Below are 23657 nucleotides of genomic sequence, written 5' to 3'. Positions count from 1 at the left end.
GGATGGACAGTGGTGAGGGCTCATGACAAGGGGAACAGACTTCATGCCACTGGGCTATACACTTAGAAATGGTCAGGATGGTACATTTTACATTATGTGTATTTTACCACACACAAAAAAAGAATAACAGAAAAAGTGCTCTCTGTCAAACACCAAGGGCAAGGAAAGAGGAGGTGTTCTGTGGAGCTCTGCAGCTGTGGCAAGATGGCCAAACACTGCCTGGGAGGTTGGCCAAATGCTGTGTGAATAGCATGTACCAAGGGGAGAAGAGGGAAAACAGCAGCATCTGCAAATGAGATGAATCTATGGCCTTGAATGTGTGCTCACGGATTTAATCACTGAACTCGTAAGGTTTGGGTGTGGTCTGGCCCCACGGGTTCATGTGCTGGAAGCTTGGTTACCAGGGTGGCAGTGTTGGATGGTGGGGCCCAGGGGGAGCTGTGGGGGCCTGCTCTCAGGAGGGACTGTGGTAGTTCTCTGGGACCCAGGATGCTCCTCTCTCAAGGGTAGTGACAAGAGCAAGAATGGCCCCTCCAGCTCTCGGGCCTCCTGCTCGTCACGTCACCTGTCCCTCCCTCAGTGCTCCAGCCCTGACACCAATGCCGTGAGCCCTTGCCAGAGGCCCAATGCATGGAGCCATCCAATCACGGTCTTCCAGCCTTCAAAACTGTGAGCTTAACAGACCTCTTTTCTCTATAAAACATCCAGGGTTCCAGATTTATTACAGCAATGGAAAACAGACTGGCACATGGAGGCCTTTGGGAAGTTTGTCCACCTCCCTAAAATATGATGTTAACTTTCAACTCTGGCTGGAAAGAGATTTTCATTTCCTTGGAGTGGTATGTGGCCTGAAATGGGTTGTTTTTCAAAAAATATTTAAGAAATCGTAAGGTACTGCAGGGTTGAACAGCAATATTTTATATATTCAAATAGGCAAATGAAACACCCATTTTATAAAACCTTCTCATTGTGGAAATAAGGATATTACCTTAGACTTTGGCAAACTGTGTTAACTGCTGCCAAGAAATCTCTCAATAGAGAGAAAATTGGCTAAGGTACATGGATTTTTGTACTTTCGTTGGCTGAAACACTGACAGTCAAGTCCCACTTCTGTTTAGGGAGCTGAGGGCCCAGGTGCCATGGGACAGTCGCCTCTAAGGAGTCATATGAGACTACCATGGCCTGGGTAAAGCTCTCAGTTCAGAGCTGAACACACAAGAGGTGATCAAAATATAGGGCAAATGTTTAAATTTAAAAATGTATTACAGTAAAAGACATATTGCCATCAAACCCCCTCAAAGTACTCTCCCTCACTTTGAATCATTCTTGCTACTTTTGAAGCAATTCTGGGAGCCCTTTTTGTGAGTGTCTTTATGAGGTGTGATAAAAAACAGTAAATGCTGGTGCTAAGTGCCATTCAACCAAAAGGCAGGTTTGTAAAGACATTATCATGTGTTCTCATTCACATTTTTCACTGAATCTGGCATTGTGCAACTTCTGATTCTTCCTCAAAGTCAAAATGACCATGACAGGTAAACATTTTGAACTGATTCAGAACATCGAGGCAGCTATGATAGCACAACTAAAGACATGAAAGAGGTCTCCCAGAACTGCTTCAGAAAGTGGCAAGAATGATGGGATAAGTGTGTCTGAAGTAAAGGGGAGTATTTTGAGGGAATGTGTCTTTTACTGTAATCTTTAATAAAAAATTAAACATTCACCATATTTTTGATCACACCTTGTATAGTACATGTAGGGATGGACTGACATGACCAAAGATGTGGACACAGATGGGGAAATCTGTTCAATAAATTTATGGCCTTGATCTGGACTGAGCTCTTGGACTAGGCCCTGACAGACCAAAATGGAGTCACTCATCCTAGGGTTCCACATTACCAAACTAAACCTAAGCTGTTTACTCATAAGATCTGACCCTTGCAAAATCAGAAGAAAAAAAGAGTCAAATTTCCAGTCAGCCCTGTTTAAAAAGAAAAGGGCAGGAGACTCATAACAACCAGTCAGGTCAACCTGAGCTGGCATGAGGAGGAAATCCCCTGTGCTTCAACTCAAGTGAGGAAAGTGACCTGAAGTGATTTCATGTAAATCAATCCACTGTTTGCACTCTGCTGTTTCCTTGTCTCTTCTCCAGGCAATTTTCTGCCAGGCCCAGGGGAACACCTGTCTATTTTGTAGACTGGATGATGCTGGGTCCACAAACCGGTGGTAAGAGCCATTTGACTTTTAACACAACTTGTTGAAATTTTTCTCTGTCATTTTCTCCCCTGGTACTGCAGGGCTAGTTTTCTATGAAACATACCTTTAGGGGCTGTCTAGCTTGGTGTTTAAATATCTAAGCTCAGCTAGTTAATAAAGAGTTTGTCACTACTATTTCACAAACTGAGTGGGAGGAGAATGGAATAGGAAAGCATACCTCAGGCTAACTGACCTGATGTGACCTCAGCCTGGCTAGAAACCACTATGAAGACCAAAGCCAAGTTGTCACTACCTTGCCTGGTGGCAGCAACCTAAATGACAGGTAAAAAACCTGAGAAGAAATGTCTCCCACCTTGCCTTGTGCCATGGTGATGACATACCCACTGAGGCACCAGTTTAGTCAAACTACTTAACTAGCTACTTTGGGAGGATAATAAATTGCTAAGGTTTGATTTCTCTGCCTTAATATTTTGGGGTAAGATTGTAGTTCTGTGGGAGAGCGCTTACCTAGCAGGTGTAAGCCCTGGGCTCAACCCCATTACCACACACACACATACACATACACTAAATGACCTTGCAGATATTAAGTGCCTGGATGCAGTGGTAACATGGCATAGACTTAAAACATTGTGCAAAACTTTCTTACATCACCAGCCAGTGGAACTCAAGCGGCCTTTAGTGATGGGAAGTCCCAAGACAGACTTGCTATCTGTGTGATTCTTCTGAACATATTTATCAATTACAGTGGACCCTTAAGTTATGACCAGCCTGACATACAAACACCTTGGGTTACGACTGGAATTTTAGTTTCAACCTATGACCAAAGTCTTGAGTTACAACCTGAATGCCGGCCACTTGTGCTTCCAGATGATCTCAGATACAGAATTAACCCTTAAAGAGTTCTGGAAGGAACGTTACAACATCCTTTCCTGTGTGGGATTAAATGGAGAAATCCTGGGCCAATGTCTCTCTAAGGGCACTGACATCTGCGTGGAAGAAAGTGTGGCCTAAAATTATACAAGAGAGAGACTTTGAAGGCAACTGACCAACTTGAGTTACAACCAGCCCTTGGGAATAAACTGAGTTCGTAAATCAAGGGTCCACTGTATCCACATCTAAACATTAAGAGTGGGTTTAAAAAAATTTTTTTTGAGACAGGATCTTGCTATGTAATTTAGACTGACCTTGAACTCTCTATGTAGCCCATGCTGGCCTCAAACTCATGGCGATTCTCCTGCCTCAGCCTCCCAAGTGCTAGGATTACAGGTGTGTGCCACCATGCCCAGCCCTTAGAGTATTGTACCTTATACATAGCAAATGCCTTCAAATGTTAGCTGACTAGATTGGTGATACTAGTTTTTCCCTTTTGCTATTCCAAGTTCAGTTGGTTTATTTTGAAGATAGTATTTCAATACTTCAATTGCAGAAGAAAATTACACAATTTTCTCTATACAGAGAATAACATCCAGATTTACCAATTAAGAAACCATTTCAGGAACTGTTGGAAGGTGAGTTATTCTATAGTAACTATGCTTCAGTTGCTGTGCAGTACTCCCAGAAACAATTCACTTCAACTTCTGAACATTTGGTTTGGAACACTTGTTTGATGAATATTCAGTTAAACACTTGGATACAACCTCTTGCCAGGTCAGATCTCTGCCATTTATCTTGGAATGTTTCTGAAGACATTCTACTCCTTCTGCTAACTCTATACACTTCTGTGCTTGGATCTCCAGTGCAATGATAGCTAAGGCCAACACAGAAGGCTTTGCTTTAGAAAATAGGATCCTGCGGTGACATGCCTTAAGCTGAGCTTCTAGTCTTTCAAAATTTGGGCTATTTTTCCTTTTAAATGGCAAGCTCTCTTGAATGAGTGAATAATAGTGTTGTAGAAATTGAAAGGCAGTGGTAGCTTTGACTTTCCAACACACCTTCTCCAATACAATCTTTTCCATTTGCATGAAGTCTGAAACCATGAACCGATACCCACTTATTCGGATCAAGTCTGTTGCCAATGGGACATTTCCTTCCTCTTTTTTTTTTGATTTTACAGCCAAATAAAAGCAGCTCAGTCCAACACACCCAAAGTGCTTGGGCTGTACCTTCATTTTAGGCAGGAATCTGTCCAGTAAATTCACAGCTAGAGAAAATGTCTCTGTATCAAAGCCTCAGAACTGAGTTAGACTAAGATTTTTCACTTCAAAGTCCCTCAGTCTTGCAGTCATTCTAAGGCCATTATCATGTGCAGATTCAATTAATCTCAAGCCTCAGACCTTTGGCTGACATCTAGCCTCCTGTTCCCACAGGGTATTCAGCTGGTGTAGCAGTTTCTGGGAGTCAGTTGTTGCCAGGACTTCTGTCATCTTGGTAGAGACTGCAGCTCCTCAGTGTGATCACCCTCCTAGGCCTGCTCGCACCTCGCCCCAAGATGTCAGATATGAGAGGCCTAGGAGGTGAGGACACTCAAGGACAGGAGGGGAGAGGCCTGGGGAGGAAGAACTGTCCTGGGTGGAGGTCTCCACGGTGCCACCGAGACTATACTGCCTTCCTCCCGGTCAGACCTCAGGAAGGGGCTGCCCATATCTAAACATTAATAGTATGACCTTCCTGTTGGGTTTTTCCAAAAAGGCAATTTATACTAAGTTCTTTTTCTGCAAATTAATTACTACCCCTGTAATAACAGCATTTCTGTTTACTTTTAATTGAAGTATAATATACATGCAAAAAGACGAACACAGGCCAATTTATTTGAAAGTATATTCAAGAAGCTGGCTTTCAGAAACATATGCAATTCAGGATACATTTATTTTACCACTCAAATCCTAGGCCATGGAATACAGACAACAACCTGCTGTAGGATTACAATCCAGTAACAGAGTGAGATGTGTGCAGAGCTGGGCACAGTTGTGCACATCTGTAATCCAAGGTACTGGGGAAGCTGAGGCAGGAGAATTACTAGTTTGAGGCCAGCTTGGGCAACTCAACAAGACAGTCTCAAAATAAAATTTTTAGAAAGGACAGGAGATGCAGCTCAGTGGCAGACTACCCTGTCTAGCAGGTACACACACACACACGGCGACCTAGACATAAATATCAATATCACAAGAATCATGTGTTAAGTCACAAAGACAGCCCCAACATGTGCAAGAATTCAGGTGAGACCTCGGAGAACTGGGTGTGTTTCACTGAGGATCAAAGAACTGCATAAGGAAAAACAAAACTTTGAAATAGATGCTACTGCAGTACTTTGCTAGGATGAGAACAAACCCGTAGGTTTGTGTACATTTAGCTCTTTTTTCTCTTCAGAAAGTTTTCTATCCAATTACAGGGAAGGCTTGCTACCTCTGGAGTTGAGGTGGGGGTGGAAGACAGAAGTCACTGTGCCTGCGACTGGGGCCGGGCCTGCTCAGGTGTAATTTCATACCTGTGCTACGGTATCAAAGATGAAAGACAAACGGGTTTTTCCTTTGTGTATGAAGTAGAGCTGATTGTTGTATAGAAATATCACAAAGCATTTTATAGGAGATTAAAATTGGTTCATGCAAACGCAAACAGACTAGTGGGATATGGGTATTACAGAGAGGCGGGGAATCTCTGCTTACATCTGTTTCATTCACAAGTCCCAGGCTGCATGCTACAAGCCATGCTGGCAGCAGAGGCTAATCAAAGGCTGTGTGATGAAGTACATGGACGTCCTGATCCAAGTTTGCTGCAATGCATAATTATGGGCTAGCTGAATGGACCACTTAGTGCCGTGTATCAGTATAGGACACATTTCCTGAGGAGCCCAAACGCCATCTAAATTTTTCAATGATTTATTTCAGTACTTTTTTTTGACTTGAAAAAATACCAAAAACACACAAAAAAGCAAAAATTACTCAAAGCCATGTTTTTCTTTTCCTAACAAAGCCAAAAGAGATGTGAAAATCTCTCTCAGTCTCTCATTCCATCTGCCAGTCCAGTCCGGCCCCACCGGTCTCTGGTGACAGTGTGTGCTCACCTGTCTCGAGTCCTCAGTCACAGCCACACTCACTACCTACACAGAGTTGTTGTCAAGTCCCAAACCACACTGATCTGTTACCATCCAGCTGGTGGATTCTCTTCTCAGCCCAGAAACAAGGCAGAGAATCAAGAGAGGACTGAGCAACAGTACTTATTGTATAGCAAGAGCAGACTGCAGCATTTATTGCAAAGAAAACAAACAGCTCCCAGGCAAGTGAACCTGGGAGGGGGCTCAAAAAGGGCTGTCCAAGGGACTCTTGTCTAGGGTCTTTACACGTAAAAATGACTACCTCTCAGCCAAGTTGAGATCAACCTATGGGGTTACAGTAGGGAAAGTCTGACGTATATGTGGGCCTCTAGGAGCTCAGGGCATATAGCAGGCATACACTTGTAAGCACCATTAATTGTAACTAAACAGAACAAAGACATTTTTCAGAGGGGTTGGAATATCTTATTTCTGGGCATGAAAATCTCACCAATTTAATGAGGCCTTTGTTTGCTGAGGCTCCAGGTGTCTGGCCTTGGTCATCCACACACTCTTCACTGAATCTTTCTGACTACCTCTTTGGCTTGGCCTTCTCCTGGCTGCCTGTAACTCCTTTGCCAGGACCCTGCAGCCTGCACAAATACACAAACTGCCAGGCTCCCACACCTGACTTTCTTAACCAAATCAATTTATGGCCTTCAGCAGTGTCCTGGAAGTTGCAGTCTTCTTACGAAGCACTATTGTTAGCTATTATTTCCTTGTCTCCTTTCTACCTCTCGTATTTTTTCTATCCTACCTCAGGTCTACAAATTGCTTCATCTGTTTGGCAATACTGTATATTACACACATTTTTCAAAGCCAGAGGTCTCTCTTCTTTTCAACGGTTTAACAATAGCACACAGTGTCTGGGTACCATAATTTAATCCACCAGTTCTAACTAATGGGCCTGGAAGGTACCGGCAATTCTCTTTTTCAAATGGTCACAATGCAGATCTTACTCTCTGGTTTCTGTAGCACTGAGTCCTTAAGTGAGACTGCTGGATCACCAAGCTACCCATATGTGCTACCAAAATTTTTCTAAACGGTTGTGTCAGTTTAGACACAAGTACAGCTACTCAGCTGTGTGTGAGGGCAATGGGAACTGACAATCAGACCAACTGAAGTCTAGGTGAAATTTTATTTAACCTGCCTGTAAAATCCAAAGGCATTAGAGTCAACACAACACTGAATGGTGAGAAGCCATTAAGTCAGACAATTAGAACTAATCAAATAAAGAACTGTTCCATTTTCATTACTGACTTCGTGTGGTGCTGGGAATTGTATGCAAGGCCTTCACACTGAGCTACATCCAAAGCCCTCTTTAATTTTTTTTTTTTGTATTTATGAGACAGTGTCTCACTAATTTGCTAAATTGCCCAGGCTGGGGTCAAATTTATAATTAGCCTGCCTCAGCTTCTCAGAATGTTGGGGTTATAGGCATGTTCCACTATGCCTGGCGATTTAATTACTAATTTAAAAAAACTTATGTTGTTCTTAGGGAAACAACTTAGTCACACTAAGTGCTAGAAAGCAGCTATTTTCGCCCTTTGGCTTGTCAATGTCTTATCATAAATATTTTATCTTGACCTGGTCCAAAAATGGAAATAAATCAAAGCTGTTGGCATTAATAGATTACATCAAATCAAAATACTATGATTTTTCTTTTAAAGGTTCACTTTGGGGAAGGTTCATTATAGAAAAAAGTCCTCAAGGCCCTGAAACGGTGACCAAGGTTGGGTAGCATGGATTTGTCATAAGACCAACAGGACAATTCATATTCCATTATTTTCTCCAGTCACTGAAAACAGAGGAGGCAGGCAGCCCTGGTTTGCCCCAAATCAGCAAGAGCATCACCCAAATGCCTGACCAGCAAGGCTGTGGGCCAGGGTCCAAGGCGAGGAACAACATGGGCATCTCTCAAGGAGCTACAAGTGCAGCTGGAATGGCTGGCACATTAGGAAGGAGGGATGAGTGCTAACCTTGTCTGCAAGAGGGAGTGAGGGAGGGAGAGACAAAGAGGCAAGGCTTGGGACCTAGAGGGCAGCTCTGAATCTGGGCTGGAAGGTTTGTGGCCAGTGACACCGAGATCCAATTGAGATCATGCCCATGGGTGCAGCAAGCATGTAGGGAGAAAGGCCACTGTAAGATCATGGTCTGCAACAAATAAATTCAGTCCAGAAAAATAAGATGCACACCCAGAGGACATTAAGTTCTAAAGGGAGATAAAGTCAGATCATTACCTGTCTTGGGCAAAATTGTCTAGGGTTATCAAAAGACGGGAAGATCCCCAGTACTGCCAAAAAACAAAACAAAAAACCATGGGAAGAAAAGTTCCATGGATTTAAAGACCCAAGTTCATCTAGTGTTACTTATTTTTAACAGCCAGTGGTTAGAGTGCGTATTGTAACACACAGCACCCTAGATCTCCTTCCTAAAGGTGGGATGGCCAGCTCTACAGGCTGATGTGGAAGCAGATGGGTCAATGAAGAGCAAAAGGAACTGGTGGTGGGGGTTAGGGGGGATGCTCAAGGCCAAGTTCACAGCAAAGGACAGGTGATTTCCATCCAGCAAAGCCAATCTCTTGAGATTCCTTCTCTTTCCCTGTTGATCAGATGGCTCTGTCAGGAGCCCTTTCATGGGCTGTTTAGGAAAATGCACTCTGAAAAAAATAAAGCCAGAAATGGTGGCACACGTCAGTAATCCCAGCACTTGGGAGGCAGAGGCAGGAGGATTTCTGGAGTTAGAGGCCAGCCTGGACTACCATAGCAAGACCCTGTTTCAAACACAAGAAAACTCCAAACAAAAATCAAGAAAGTGCAGTCTGGTAGACTATAGCTGGAAGGTTGGAGCGAACCCCTCTCATCAGAGTGAAAAATACCAAGGACATGTCCTAGGCAAAGTTCATAGTTTTACCCAGTAACACTGGTTCTTCATTCTATGACCTTCTTATTGGGGTGAAGGAATTACCAAATAAGCCAGCACTATCTGATTTTTTCCCTGAGAGAAAAACTGAAGGACCCACCAGTATGAAACAGGCCCTGTCGGGGCTTGAAAGGATTGCTGTCTATCCAGAGGGCAGGCAGGGGCCTGCCGGGCTGCCTCTCGCCAGATAGCACCTCGGCGAGTGCTGTGTGGCTGTGCCCTGTTATTATCAGGCACATGATGGCTCCGGGTCTGCAGGCTGTCTGGTGGGCTGGTGGGCTGCCAAGGCAGTGAGCTGTTGGATGAGATTCTGCCCACTGCCTCTCAATCCAATGCAAAGAAAGGAGAAGCCCATCCATTTGCCCAATTTGGTTCCTGGAGCGTTCTGACTGGGGAGAAGCCTTAAATCTCCCTAGATTTCTGCAAAGCAGGACAGGCAACACCAAGTGGTACCAACTCAGAAACTGGGCCTTGGGGTAGTGGAAGGGATGATGCTGGACCAAGCCCAAGGTGCAGCTCAGCCATCCATCAGCCATCTTAGGTCTCCTCCTCTGTAAGTGAGGGGCTCAACAGCAAGACTTCTAGGTCCCCTTTCGCTCTGTCCTAGTCCATTTTCTGTTGCTATAACCGAATAGCACAGACAGGGTAGTTTAAAAAGCAGCTGGACTCCCAGTTCTAGAGGGTGGAAGTGCAAAATGGAGGGCCAAATCTGGTGAGGACAATGTGCTGTGTGTGACAGAACACGGTGGAAAGGGAAGCAAGGGAGATGGGGCTGGGGGAGCGGACGGTGGCAGGAGAGAGGGAGAATGAGAGTAAACGAAGGGCAGCCACTCTCAGCCAGGTGTGGTGGCCCATGCCTGTAATCTCAGCACTCTGGGAGGCTGAGGCAGGAGGAGTGCTAGGGATTAGCTCAGTGCAAAGGCGTCAGGTTCAGGGTTCAATCTGTAGTACCGTAAAACAAAACAAACCCAACCACTTTTGCCAGCACTAGCTCATTCAGTGAGAAGGCATTACTCTGTTCAGGAGGGAGGGGCTCTGAGGACCTAGCCACTCTTAAAGGTCCCGCCTCCTCTCTGTTCAGCCACACTGGGGATTGCCAAGTTGTCCGACTGGGCACCGGGGCCCCAGATCCACTTTCTAAATGGCCAGGACAAGCAAGGCCAAGTCACCCCTCCAATTCAGTACTGAGTGGCACTCAGCTTATGTGACAAGGCTCCCGGGGAGTGTCTGGGAGGAAGGTGGGGAGCCAGAAACTCGAAAGAAAGGCGCAGGTGGTGTGCGGGTCAAAGCCAAGGGAGAGTCCCATCTATGACAGAAAATGGGTGCCCTCAGAAAGAGAAGACTTCTGTTTCTTTTCTTCTTTTTTTTTTTTTTGGAACTAGGGATCAAACTCGGGACCTTGCGCTTTCGAGGCAGGCGCTGGAACCACTGAGCTAAATCTCCGGCCCTAGAAGACTTTTGTTTCTATAGTCAATAAATAAGACTCAAAATCAGTCACAGTTTTTTGGACAGCTACTTTAGCATCTAATACATTGTGTTTTTCTGCCCCCATGCTGGGAATCAAAGCCAGGGCCTCGCCTATAGTAGGCAAGTGCTCCACCACTGAATTACAACCCCAGGCATTCAGCATCAAGTATTACCCGAGAGAATCTCTGGCTTACAATGGACAGAAAGCTTTAGTGCTGGGCACCACATGTACACTCTGTAATACTATCAACAGACCAGGATGTTTGGGCTTTCGTGCCCCCTGACCCCATTTATTCCAGGGTTTTTGTTGTTGTTGTTGTTTATTTTTTTTTTTTAGACAAGATCTCACTATATATTCCAGGCTGGCCTTCAACTCACTCTGTAACCCAGGTTCTCCTCAAATTCATGCAATCCTCCTGGCTCAGCCTCCCAAGTGCTGGGATTGCAGGTGTGTGCCACCATGCCCAGCTCCCATCCCTATTAATTTTGGATAACAAAATGCATAACTTTATATTCCAAAGACTCGTTTAATTTCAAAAAATTAATTACTTATCTCTAGGCTTTCAATAATTAAAACATTTAAAAAATTCTCATTGGGTAGCATTTTCTCCCTACGAATGGCCCTAGCCCTCTCATGTCTTGCTTAGCAGGAGCATGGCCTGACAGTCTGGCTTAGGACTGGTTTGTAAATGCAGACATCAATGCAGTCTAAGGAACTCTACAGCCCTGGGGGTGGGGAGGACAGGCAGGGAGTGACACTCAGACATTCACCAAAGCAGAATTTAGAACAGCAAAAAGAGTGGGAACAATCTCCAAGTCCCCAACAGGGGAACACTGAAGTAATGACAGAGACTGCAGTAGAATATGCTAGAAGTGGGTGTGAGATCACATATTTTCTTGATGTCTTAAGAGTTCTGATTGGGCCCAAGCTGATGACAATGGCATATCCATATTCCACAGAGACAGATGCCAGATACCCCACCCCAAAGGACCAGCTTAGAAGGAGCTCAAAGTGGTGGATTACCCTTGTCCTACCAGCTTGGGAGGCTGAGGCAGGAAGATGAAAAGTTTGAGCCTAGTCTTGGACTTGGCTAGACTTCTCTCAAAATACAAAATAAAAAGGGCTGGGAATGTACCTCAGTGAAGGCCCTGGGTTCAATTCTCAGTACCTTTAAAAAAAAAAAAGTGAAGGGATTTCTTTGAAGGGATTCATGGTAGAAGTTACAGCCGGGGCTGCTCTCTGCCCCACCCATGTCAAAGGACGAGCCTCAAGATCACCACTCGGGAGGCACTGGAAGAAGAGGAGACCAGCTCTCCCTCCCCAGCTGGCCGATGGCTGACCTGCAGGGACTCCGAGGTCCATCCCTCTGCCACCCAGGGCTGCGAAGCCTACAGGGGCTGCCCTGGTGGTGGGCTGAGGGTGTGTGTTTTCCATGGGCCAGATGAACCCCAGAATAGGTCAGTTTTACCCATGGCCAGGCATTTATCCCCCCTGTGCAGCAACTGTATTTGGGGGAAGGGAGTGGGGTGCGTCGGAATCACCTAAGAGGCTTTTCAAACCACTCCCTCCCAAGCACATTCCCTAGGGGACAGGTTGGGCAGGGGGAGAGCTTTGGAGGCTCAAGCTGCAGCCTGGCCACTTCCTTCTCTTTGCCCTGCCAGCCTCTGCTCTCAGAGATTGCCAGCCACCCGAGGTGTGCAGTAGCCAGTGCCTCTCCACCCTCCCAAGAACAGGACTGACCCTCGCTGCAGGACAGTATGGGCTGCCCCTCAGGATCCAGGTCTTGGGGCTGTGTGTCTTGATGAGCCTTGAGTGGTACCTGTTCCTTGAGCTAGAGTCTCATTAGCTCAGACCTGCTGCTGGTGTCCGGAGGGGGGAAGCTGACTTTGTGCAAACTGCTCTGCACACACCAGCATGCTGCAGTGAGGCCAAGCTGCCCGAGCTCCAGTTAGCACAGCCTCATGATTTCAGAGAACTCCATATGTACCACTTCCACTGTCTTAAGTCTTAGCATAAGTTCATCACTTGCTCTGGGACCTTGAACATAGCTCTGTTTCTGATTCCCTATGAAAAGCAGCCTTTTCCTTCCCCTCTGCTGCTTTATTTTTCTCTACAGCATCTATTAGCATTAGTAGGGCTCTGTATTATGCAAATCTGTTCCTGGTTAGTCTTAGCTATTTGTTATAAGGCATAATATGATATGATATGATGTACTCGACAAAGTTCAGGAGCTAAAATATATTAACTCATCATCACAACAACCCCATGAGGTAGGTACTACCACTGTGCCCTTTCATTACTATGCCTCGCTATTTTGCAGATGGGGAAACAAAGGTACAGAGTGGTGTGAGCCCTGTCCAAGGTCTGAGAGTCATGGATATAGACTCCAACATACCTGCAACAGTGGCCACTTGTCTTGGTGTGCCCTCTCCTTGTCCAGCAGGGTATAAGTTATCGAGGGCAGGGAACCTGTCCTTTGTTCACCATCATGTCTGAACAAATGACCATTCACACAGCTCAGTGAGAGTCTTCTCCGTGTGTGACACTGGGGGACAAATACACACAGGATGGGCTCTCTGCCTCTAGAGAGCTAGGAGTCCAGTGCAGGCCATTTCCAACCTTTTTTTTTTTTTACCAAATTTATAGAAAATATTAACACTATTTTGCATACATATACATGAAAAAATATTGTACAACTGAAACAAAAAAATTACTAAAATAATTCTATTTCATGCATAGCACAAAACACATTTTCTTTCTCCTCCCCTCTCCCCACCTTCTTCCTAGTACAGGAGGACTGAACCTGGGCCTTCACATTGAGCTAGAACTCCCAGTCTTTTTATTATTTGAGACAGGGTCTCTTTAAATTGTCTGGGCTGGGCTCGAACCTGCCATCCTCCTGCCTCAGGCTCCCACAGTGCTTGGATTACAGGCATGTGCCACCATGCCCAGATCAACACATTTTCTAATTTTTTTTTTTTTTTTGGTACCGGGGTTTGAACTCGGGACCTTGCACTTGCGAGGCAGGTGATGGAACCACTGAGCTAAATCCCTGGCCCCACATTTTCTATTTTATCCTATTGTATTTTACTCATTTCATTAGCAGAAATGTTGGTAAAGACCTTATGAATTTCTGACCTGTGTCATCATCTGAAGTTTGAAAAGTACTGAATGACAGGCAGGACAATAAGAAATTATAGTCATATAAAGGACTATAAAAAGGTGTGTGCAAAGGCGTTCCCCTCAGTGCCTTTGGTTTCCCATCTGTAACCTAGTGGAGGGCAGTAATGACACAGCAATAATGTCAAGATGCCAATTTTCACCAGGCTAATCTTACAGAGTCAATGCAATTTTAATCAAAATCCCAGGAAGCTAGATTGTGAATAGTGACAGAGGGATTCTGCTGAGTCCAAAGACCTAGAACAGTCAATTGAGGGAGAAGAACAATGGCAGAGGACTGAAACTACTTGACTAAGACATGCTGTACACCTACAGTAACCAAGACAACGTGGTACTGCCAAGGAGTATGCAAGTATATCAAGGGGACAGAATGAAGAGCCCAGAAACAGATCCATATAAATACAGGCAACTGGCCTTTGACAAAGGAAGCAAAGGCAATGCAATGGAGCATAGTTAAGTTTCAAACAATGGTGCTGGAACAACTGGACTTGCACTCTGGACCTAAAAGTAAAATGCAAAACTGTAAAACTCTTACAAGACGATATAGGAGAAAATCTAGCTGACCTCAGTATGTTGATGACTTTTTAGGTGCAAAGGCAAACAAGCCATGAAAGAACTGATAAAAGGGACCTCATTAAAAGTAAAAATTCTAGAGGCTGGGGATGTAGCTCAGTGGTGCCACACCTGCCTGGCAAGTGCCAAGGTCCTGAGTTCGATCACCAGTATTAAAAAAAAAAAAAGAAGTAAAAATTCTTGGTTTGCAAAAGACCCTGCCAAAAGAATGAGAAGAAAAGCCAGAGACTGGGAGAAAATATTTTCAAAAGACTTAGTTGATAATGGACTGTCATGCAAACCTTAAAACCCAACGATAAGAACACAAACAACCAATGAAAAAATGGGTAAAAGACCTGACTTGAAATCCCATTAAAGAAGATATAGATGGCAAATTTGCATTTTAAAAGAGGCTTCACATCATATGTTGTCAAGTTAAAACAACAAGATACCACTATACACCTACTAGAATGGCAAAAATCCAGACACTGACAACACCAAATGCTGGAAAGGATGTGAATGAATGAATTCTCATTCATTGCTTGCAGGAATTCCAATGGAGCAACCACTTTGGAAACCAGTTGGGATTTTCTTACACAACAAAACTCTCTCTTACGATATGATTCAGCAGTCACATTCCCTGGCATTTATTCAGTTGAACACTTACGTCCACATGAAATGCTGCACATGGATGTTTATAGCAGCTCTAGTCATAACTTTGAGGCAACCAAGACGTCCTTCCAGAGATAAATGAATAAATAACTGGTACATTCACATAATGGAATATTACTCAGTACTAAAAAGCAATGAGCCATCAACCATGAAAAGACATGGATGAATCTTTTTTTGGTACTGGGGATTGAACTCTTGTCCTTCCACCTGCACAGCAGGCGGTGAAACCACTGAGCTAAATCCCCGGCCCTATGAATCTTAATTGTGTATTACTAAGTATAAAAAAGCCACGGAAAACCACCCTATGACCTACTGGAAAAGGCAAAACTATAGGGACGGTAAGGCAGTCAGAGGTGGCCAGGGGCTAGAGGAAGGGAAGGATGAATACGCAAAGCATAAAAGTTTGTAGGGCAGTGAAAGCATTCCATATGATCCTATAATGGCAGAGACAAGACATTAGACATTTGTCCAAAGCCACAAAGGCAGGGTCCAAATGTGAACCCTAATGAATACCCGTGGACTTCAGGTGACAATGATGTGTCAACGTAGATTCACTGATGATGACAAATACTCCAGTGTGGTGGCGGATGTTGACAATGTGGGAGGCTGTGTATGAGGGGGTGGATGTTAAATAGATCTTTGTACCTTCCACTCAGGTTTCTGTGTACCTGAAACTCCTCTAAAGAATAAAGTGTATTAAATTTTTTTAAAAACAAAGGAGAATTGATTATGGGTTATCAGCGGGGAGTGGAAAAATGACAGATCATCCACCAATAGATAATGGGTCCTCAGAGTGCAGAAGGACATAGAGCCTTGGGCTTCAGTTGATCTAGAGTATTCATCTGCTTTTTCCACTGTCTGTGTAAGCCATGGGATCATCACTTAAAAACCCCAGTACCTTCTACTACTATTGTCTTAGAGTAAAGGCTCCGGAACTCGGGCCCCAACTTACCTGCCAGCTTACAGCCTAAGATCTCCCAGGACACAGCTTCTGCTCCAGTTCTCTGTCAGCCTGTCCTCAGAGCCTCTGCTTACACCATCCCTCCTACTGGAGGATTCTCACCCTGGCTTTCAAGCCCTAGACTCATTTCCATGTCACAGATGATTGGATCATACTGCACTGGACCATGACGGTCTCAAGGCCAAGGTGCAGTTTGATGATGGTGAGACCCCAGAGCAAACCGATAAAACCCCTGTGATATAGTAAATAACACAGCAGAATATAAAATTTACAATATAAAATTGTTTGGAAACAAGTTTTTTATAATTGTGCACATGACATTGTACCAAAATGACCAAAATAGTTGTATTAGAATGGTGGAACTGTGGATGAGTTCTTTCATCTTCCTAGATTCTAAATTTTATGTAGTGTGCTTTAAATTAAATTTAAATTTTAGAATAGTTTCAGATTTACAGAAAATGTAAGAAGATAGTATAGAGGAACTATGTGTCTACATCCAGTTTCTCTTATTATTAACTTCTTACTTTACTTAGTATGACACTTCTGAAGTAACCAAATGAGCCAAGAATTAATGTGGCTTCTAAAACTTCAAAACTTTAGTTGAGAAAATATCACTCTTTCCATAACCTCTAATTTCAGTTTAACATCCTAATATTCACTATTTTTCTTTTTTTTTTTTTTTTTTTGGTACCAGGGATCAAACTCGGGTCCTTGCGCTTGCGCAGCAGGCAGCAAAACCACTGAGCTAAATCTCCGGCCCCTATTTTTCTTATTTTTAGTATTAGTTCAGACTCTTCTTGGCATGGATTCTTGGCTACAAATGTGGTGTTACACTCATTTCCCATACACCTGTGCGTGTAGTCAAAAATGTTATTGTTTAAAAAGGGTTACAGAAAACGTCTTCAACATAAAGCATCTTGGAAATCATTTACAGACATGAGCCATGCTTACATCCTAGAATCTGATATTTGTGTGTACTCATCTCCAACAACACTATAAATCCTGCCTGGGCACTTCATCCCTGTCTTCCCCTCCTGCCTTTTTATATCCAAAAATACACAGACTCAAAGCTGAGGGTGCAGCACAGTGGCAGAATATTTGCCTCAAAGGTACAAGGTCCTGTGTTCTATCTCTAGCACAGGGGGAGGAGGAGGGGAAGGGAGATGGGGAGGGAGAGGGAGAGAGAGACAGACAGACAGAATGGCCAGGCATAGTGGTATACTCCCTATAATCCCAGCATTCTGGGAGGCTGAGGCATGATGATTGCCAATTTGAGCCCAGCCTGTAAACTTGAAGCTTAGTGAGACCCTGTCTCAAAAAAAGTTAAAAGGACAGGATTAGCTCAGTGAGAAGGCCCTGGTTCAATCCCCAGCACCAAAACCGAAACAAAACAACAAACCACCTCAGTCCAAGTCCAAGATTATATGTTCAATAAATACCAGTTGTAATCAACTGGAGGAACAAGATAGCTCTAGTAGATAAGATACTGATTTTAAATGACTAAAAGTCAAGGGTTCTTTGTAAGATTTTGCCCGAGACTTTAATTTCTGCCATTAGACACCACAATGTTTTTCCTCTGCAGGGTTCAAGGAAAGGCAGCAGGAATTAAGTCTTAGTGAAAGTGGATTTCAGTTTTCAAATTACAAGAATCATTTCCAGCTTGCTTTTAATGTCTAAACTATAGAAAGTGGAGTGTGGGTTGCTTTCTCTTTTTCTCTTTTAAACGTTTCTTCCCTTGTGAGTTTTCTTTGTTCTTAGTGCCAAGTTCGTTTCAAAGAATTTTTCTGGGTATCCAGCAGTTAGAACAAATCCTATAGATTATACAAAGAAATAACCAACTGAAGCAGCTAGCTTACAGTCCTATGTTTTTATAGAAGGGATTGTGTTTTAAACTAAAACTTAAAAAAATCTCAAATAGGTCTCTCGGCCCTCCTTTTTTTAAATTGATAAATATATTTTCATCTTTTAAGACAGTTTGTACTAATACACCCAGGACTGTAATATTAAAGTTAGAAAAATACTGAACAGTATCATAATGTATTTTCTGTGCCTTATCTAAAGCAGTGTTGGAATTTCCCTAAAAACAAATGAAACAAAAAATGCAGCACTCTTTTATCTTTAAGGAAATCTGTATCACATTTAAAAACCTAATGAACAAAACTTTGTTAAAGAAATTAAAGATTACAAGAAAGAAAAAATTTATACTTTTGGTTTAGTGAAATAGTCTAAATCCTGTCAGTGCAGAAGTCAATCACTAGATTATAATTTGAAGGAAAAAGCTGAGCATCAGGACTAAAGAGGATGAATCTCATATTCACAGTTAATGATTAAAATCCCCAAAAGAAAGTTAACAGCACTACAGGCAATTTTCAAGAGAGCAGTGCTTTAAAATTAAATTGCTTATTTTATCAAGTATTATGTAACTGTTGTATCATAGAGGTGAGTAAAGGACCCAAGTATATCAGTACTAAAAACAGACTGATGTTTTTAAACAAAAACTAAACAGAAGCGTTAAAAATCAGCTTTGATGTATGAACTGAACAGGTATGAACCAGCCTGTCTGGAGGCAACACATGGTTTTTGAGACATTTAATGCTCTACTTAGCATTCAGCAGATTTGCTAATGAGCTTTGAGTGAGGGCAAGCAGAGGTGGACCAGACAGGACAAGAAATAACTGAAGCTGTGGTGACCCAGAGAAGCCTGAAAAGGAGGTACATCCAAAGGGGAACAGTGAAATCACATTTCCCCCCGACAATCTGAACTTTAATAAATCTCTTAAAATCAGAACACAATAAATATGCTTCTTGGGAAAAGACATTAAGACTAATATGCTAAAGCTTGACTTCTGAAATATGAAAAAAGTAAAAGTTTTATAAACCATTACAAAAATGTTTTATTACACTATCCAATATTGTCGTCTTTAGAAACATTTTTTTCCCACCCACAGCATGCCAATTGCATGTAAAAAAAAGAACAATTTTGCTTCCTCACTCACCAATATTGATGCTCTGTTTTTGGCATGTAGGTAAACACTTATTTCAAGGAATGGACTAAAGCTACCAGTTCTTAGAAATTACAAAAGTTGTACAGACATGCTATCTTACTGGCATATTTATATTTTCCAATTTATTTCATGACCAAGAAATTCTGCTATGCATTCTTTGTTTTTAAAACGCTATCAAATCATTCTTTAAAAAGTTCCAGTTTGATTACCATATACCTAAGATGGTAACAAACAGTTGAAATTAATCTTACCTGATGTTGCTCATCAAAATTTGGTGGACAGTTCAAAGTAATCACATCACACTCTTCAGCTAGGAGAGAAAAAGACACAAAGCTTGATGAAAGAAAGCATATACTCTAGTGTAAGACCTAAAATTAAGGCTCAATATCACGGGGTGCTTTGACACCTGATAAAACAGGGAGGGCTTGGAATCACCTAACTTCAAATCCCTATCCCAATTTTTCTTCCAAGACGAGGTCCCTAAACTACACAATGCCCCTTATATTAGAAACAATTCTGCTTATTTTTGAGCAGCTCCCAACCAACCCATGGAATTATTCCAACAACCAGTGTCCCCTCTTGGGGTAACCAGGGACACCCCACCCTTTTGCTTTCACAAAGCCTGCCTCCTACAGCCTCTGGCTGTCCGTTCTGCTCCCAAATGTGACGTGGTCCTCCCCCAGGCTATAACTGTATGTGACTCACAAAGAGCTGTGGATTTCATCCGTCCAGTGCCAGTCATGTGTGTGGCCATCACCACAGCACTAGGTTGGGATCTCTCCCTCATCACCAGGGTTCCAAGAAGGCAATCGAACCAACTGGTATGGTGAACAGGGCAGCTCCACCGTGGTCAAGGACTTTTGGTCAGATATGATTAACCCCTCTTGGGTAACTTCACTGATATACTGGGCCGGCAAACTTGAACTTGGGCCTATGCGGCACTGTGCTGTCCTTGTGGAGTGTTTGCCTTCTCTTCTGATCTAAAATGTTCCTGCCCCAGAATAAAAACTGCAGTGGACTAACCGGAGCCCACTGTGGTGACCTGTTGGCCTGGTTGCATTTGGCAGGTGGTCTCTGGCCTCCGACCTGTACCCTACCTGGCCTCAGGGTCAGGTGAGAGCTCTCTGGTGAGCACCCTGGCCGCTTGGGCCTGGCACCATTCTAGACATGGTTTGTGAGTGTGCACCCCAGCATGGGTACAGGCCACTGTGAGGGCTGCTGAAGGAATGGTGCTCGCCACACAGAGGGAATTCTGCCTGGCACTTGGCTCATGCCATTCAGGCAAAGGCAGTGACCTGCCTATCCCCTTGGCTGCTCTTCCCCTTGCTGTTGCCTGTGTTCCCTTATCCCAAGGGTATTGAGACCCATGGGCTGGTGGAAAGCACAGAGGTGAAATGCTGGGTACCCACCACTCTCCTGGCCAGAGCACAGAGCTCTGCTGAGCCCGCTGCTCATCAGCACCCAAAAGGGGAATCTTGCCATCGGGGGCTTGATGGCCCCACTAGGCCATAGACAAAACCCCCTGTATGTGACCCTGCCCCACGGTGATCCACTGGTATCCCTGGAGGAAGCAGCATCAGGGGAGCTTGTTTAAAATGCAGACTCCAGGTGGCTAAAATGCAAATAGCATCCAAATCCCTCAGTCTACCTCACTTCTCTTTACCTTGTAAATTCACTATGAAAATTTTTGAGCAGTATAAGAAAAGAAAGAGCAGGTGAGCCAAAGAAAATGAAGATAATCAAATCTTAATGCATTTGTGTGAGGACTTAGCTATGGGCAATTTTCTACCTCTGTGAACAGTGGTTCAAAAATCAAAATTCTTTTCCCAAACATATCTTTTCATTCCAATGTGAAAAAGAACCACATTCCTTTCAGAACACTCATGCCAGCAGCTTCTATGAGGAAGCAGGAGCTATGTAGGGTAAGACAACCCCCACTACACAGGAGTCCTGAGTCCAGTGGCTGCAGACACTCAGCAGACATAGCAGCAGAAAGGCCAACAGAACGAACCCCTAAGGCTGCTGAGACTGAGGGTAGACTGAGGCAGAAGCTCTGCATATTGTCCCAATGAGAAAGCAGTTAGAATAACCAATCAGATGCCGATTGCTGAAACTACACTAGATCTCCACAGGGGACTTAGGATAAAGCCACATCTTCAAAATCACTCTAGTTTGGCCTGTGTTAAAGAACAGCTTTATTTTGAAGCCAAGGGTGGTAGCATATGCCTGTCTGTACTAAAGCAGGTTAATTTAGCAAGTCTCTGTTCCAAAAAAAAAGGACTAGGGATGTAGCTTAGAGCAAAGACCCTGGATTCAATCACCAGTAGTGCAAAACAGAAAAAGAAGAATTGCTTTATGCTGCTCATAAAGTAGAAATATATTAGTGGTATATCAGAGATTTTGTGAAACATTCTTAATTTGCTTAAGAAAATGAATTTGAGAACTTTTAAACCATATGGAAATTATTAAAGCTAATTATATATTACTCCTCTATTAAATAAAGTAGCCTCCCTAAAATTCACTTGAATGTTGGACTCCTAATTAGTATTTAATATAATTAGGATACATTTACTTTTAGGTCTACAAATTAGTCTCTTCACTAATTCATAAAGATTTTCTTTCCCTGAAAACAACTTAATGATAAAATTACCATAAACATCTAATGATGGTATTGGTTCCATTTGTGAAGTTCAAGAGAAATACTAGGACACATTAAATTATTATATTATTGAATGCAAATGTTGGAGTAAGATTCTAAACTTCTAACCATGGTTTATTTACATACAAAATGACGTATTTTTGTAGAGATAAGGAATTATGCATTTAACATTATTCAGCATGAATAAGGACAAAGGAAAGGTCTAAGATAGTTTTCAGAGCCACTTGTAAATCTGTAATAATTTTTTTAAAAAATAGAATGAACCATATTTAACACTTTACTTGGTGCCAAGCACACAAGACTAGTTCAGTAAATATTTATTGAATATATGACCATGGCTTCACTTTGGTGTAATAGACCCAGAGGTTGCTATTATGGATGTCAATGTGATTTAGTTATATTTTCAGAAAAACCAAGACCTAATGGACTTATGAAAATAAATATCTTTATTAATCTTATTTTTATAAGGCACATGAATATAATGAAAGATTACTCAATAAACTTACACATCCATCAAATACACCACAAGACTGAATTTGAAATTGGAAACTTTGTCTTCCAAATAATAATGTATACATATATATTTTGTTAAAGGCCTAAATCATGCAGTCTACTTGTGATTCCCCAAAGGTTAGTTCATTCATTTATTCGTATATTTAATAGTTGCTTACAGCATGCTGAGAATTGTGCTAAGGACTACGTCAGGATTTCTGTCTCTTATTTTTCTTCCAAATAGCCTGTTCTTTATCCAGTGTCTAGAAAAAATGCAGGGTCCTGAGTAACTATTTCTTTTTTTCTTTTTCCTTAAATTCTTTTATTGGTACATTTTAGGCATACAATACATTTACATTTATCATTGGGATCTTGTACCTGTACATGATGCATCTTGGTTCTTATTTTTTCCCCATTCTCTGCCCTCCTTTCACCCCCTCCACCCTTCCTCATTTACAAAGACTTTGTTTCCTTTTTTTTCCATTTTTCATAATTTTTCCTTTCCCTTCTATCCTTTCCCCTACCCCTCCCACTTCCCCCTACCCCTTTGCCCCTTTTCTTCCTATTTCACATTATCTATTATACCTTTTAGTCCTTATTTATACTTTCAGTTTCTCACACTAGAGAAACTATTCGGTATTTGCACGTGTGTCCTATTTATTTCACTTAAGAGTATGGCCTCAATGTGCATCCATTTAGCTATAAATGTCTCTAATTTCTCATTTTTTATGGACAAGTAGTACTCCATTTTATTAAAAAACCACATTTTCTTTATCCAGTCTCCAGTTGATGAGCAACTGGGCTACTTCCAAGTTTTAGCTATTACAAACTGTGCTGCTATGAACATGGGTGCACATGTATTGCTGTTGTATGATTCTTTTAATTCTTTGGGGAAGATCCCCAGCAGGGGAATAGCTGGGTCAAATGGGACTTCCAGTCCTAATAAACGTTCTGTAAACTCAACTTCTAGGCAAAACCTAGTAAGTGTAGGATCAAGGTTGCTCAGCAACAATCTTTCAAAACAACAAATCTCATTCAAGGTTGATAAAGAAAAGATGTTGAGGCAGATGACCAAGGCAATCCTACCTCAAGCCCTCTGCTTAGGAACTTCTGAAACCTCCACCCTGATTTTCCACAATTCTTTGCCCAACTGTCCCTCCAAGGCCGTTTGCTGCTCAAGTGTGCCAGGCACAGTTCTAGACCCTGCTTCGCTAAATTCTCACAAGCATCCTGGAAGGGGAATGCCAACCTGGTCCTTTCTACTCCAGAGACGAGGAGACAAAAACCCTGAGACCTGGAATCATTTACTGAGCCAAGCTGTTGGACATGGTTTGATTCTCCCTTCTACATTCCTGGAAGCATCCCAGGCAAGGTCTACATCCCAACCACACTGATGTGGGATAGAATGCAGATTCCGAGGCCCCATCCCAGACCCACAAGTCTGCATTCTAAACCCCTGAATGCAAACAGAAGCCCAAGAACCAGCCCACACTGGCCTCCTATCC

At 42.8% G+C, this 23657-nt stretch overlaps 1 protein-coding gene, 1 long non-coding RNA gene and 1 pseudogene across 2 annotated transcripts in view; 1 reads left to right on the top strand and 2 right to left on the bottom strand.

The window, feature by feature from the left end:
* Positions 1 to 5731, top strand: part of LOC147826301 (uncharacterized) — a 35510-nt gene extending 29779 nt beyond the window's left edge. Inside the window, exons 2-4 of the long non-coding RNA XR_015439452.1 lie at positions 709 to 839; positions 2150 to 2223; positions 5543 to 5731. This is a non-coding gene — a long non-coding RNA (uncharacterized LOC147826301). The remainder of the gene's footprint in view (positions 1 to 708; positions 840 to 2149; positions 2224 to 5542) is intronic.
* Positions 1 to 23657, bottom strand: part of Edaradd (EDAR associated via death domain) — a 59472-nt gene that overhangs the window by 15851 nt on the left and 19964 nt on the right. Inside the window, exon 4 of the mRNA XM_021266367.2 lies at positions 19253 to 19311. Within this exon, the coding sequence (XP_021122026.1) occupies positions 19253 to 19311 (59 nt within the window). The remainder of the gene's footprint in view (positions 1 to 19252; positions 19312 to 23657) is intronic.
* Positions 3567 to 4713, bottom strand: LOC101705687 (cyclin-G1-like; annotated as a pseudogene).

This window comes from Heterocephalus glaber, unplaced genomic scaffold (assembly GCF_053883595.1).
Source record: "Heterocephalus glaber isolate CG9 unplaced genomic scaffold, H.glaber_assembly_v1.0 deba00001472, whole genome shotgun sequence".
In the NCBI taxonomy this organism is placed as follows: Eukaryota; Metazoa; Chordata; class Mammalia; order Rodentia; family Bathyergidae; genus Heterocephalus; species Heterocephalus glaber.
This window is presented reverse-complemented; position numbering and strand designations above follow the sequence as displayed.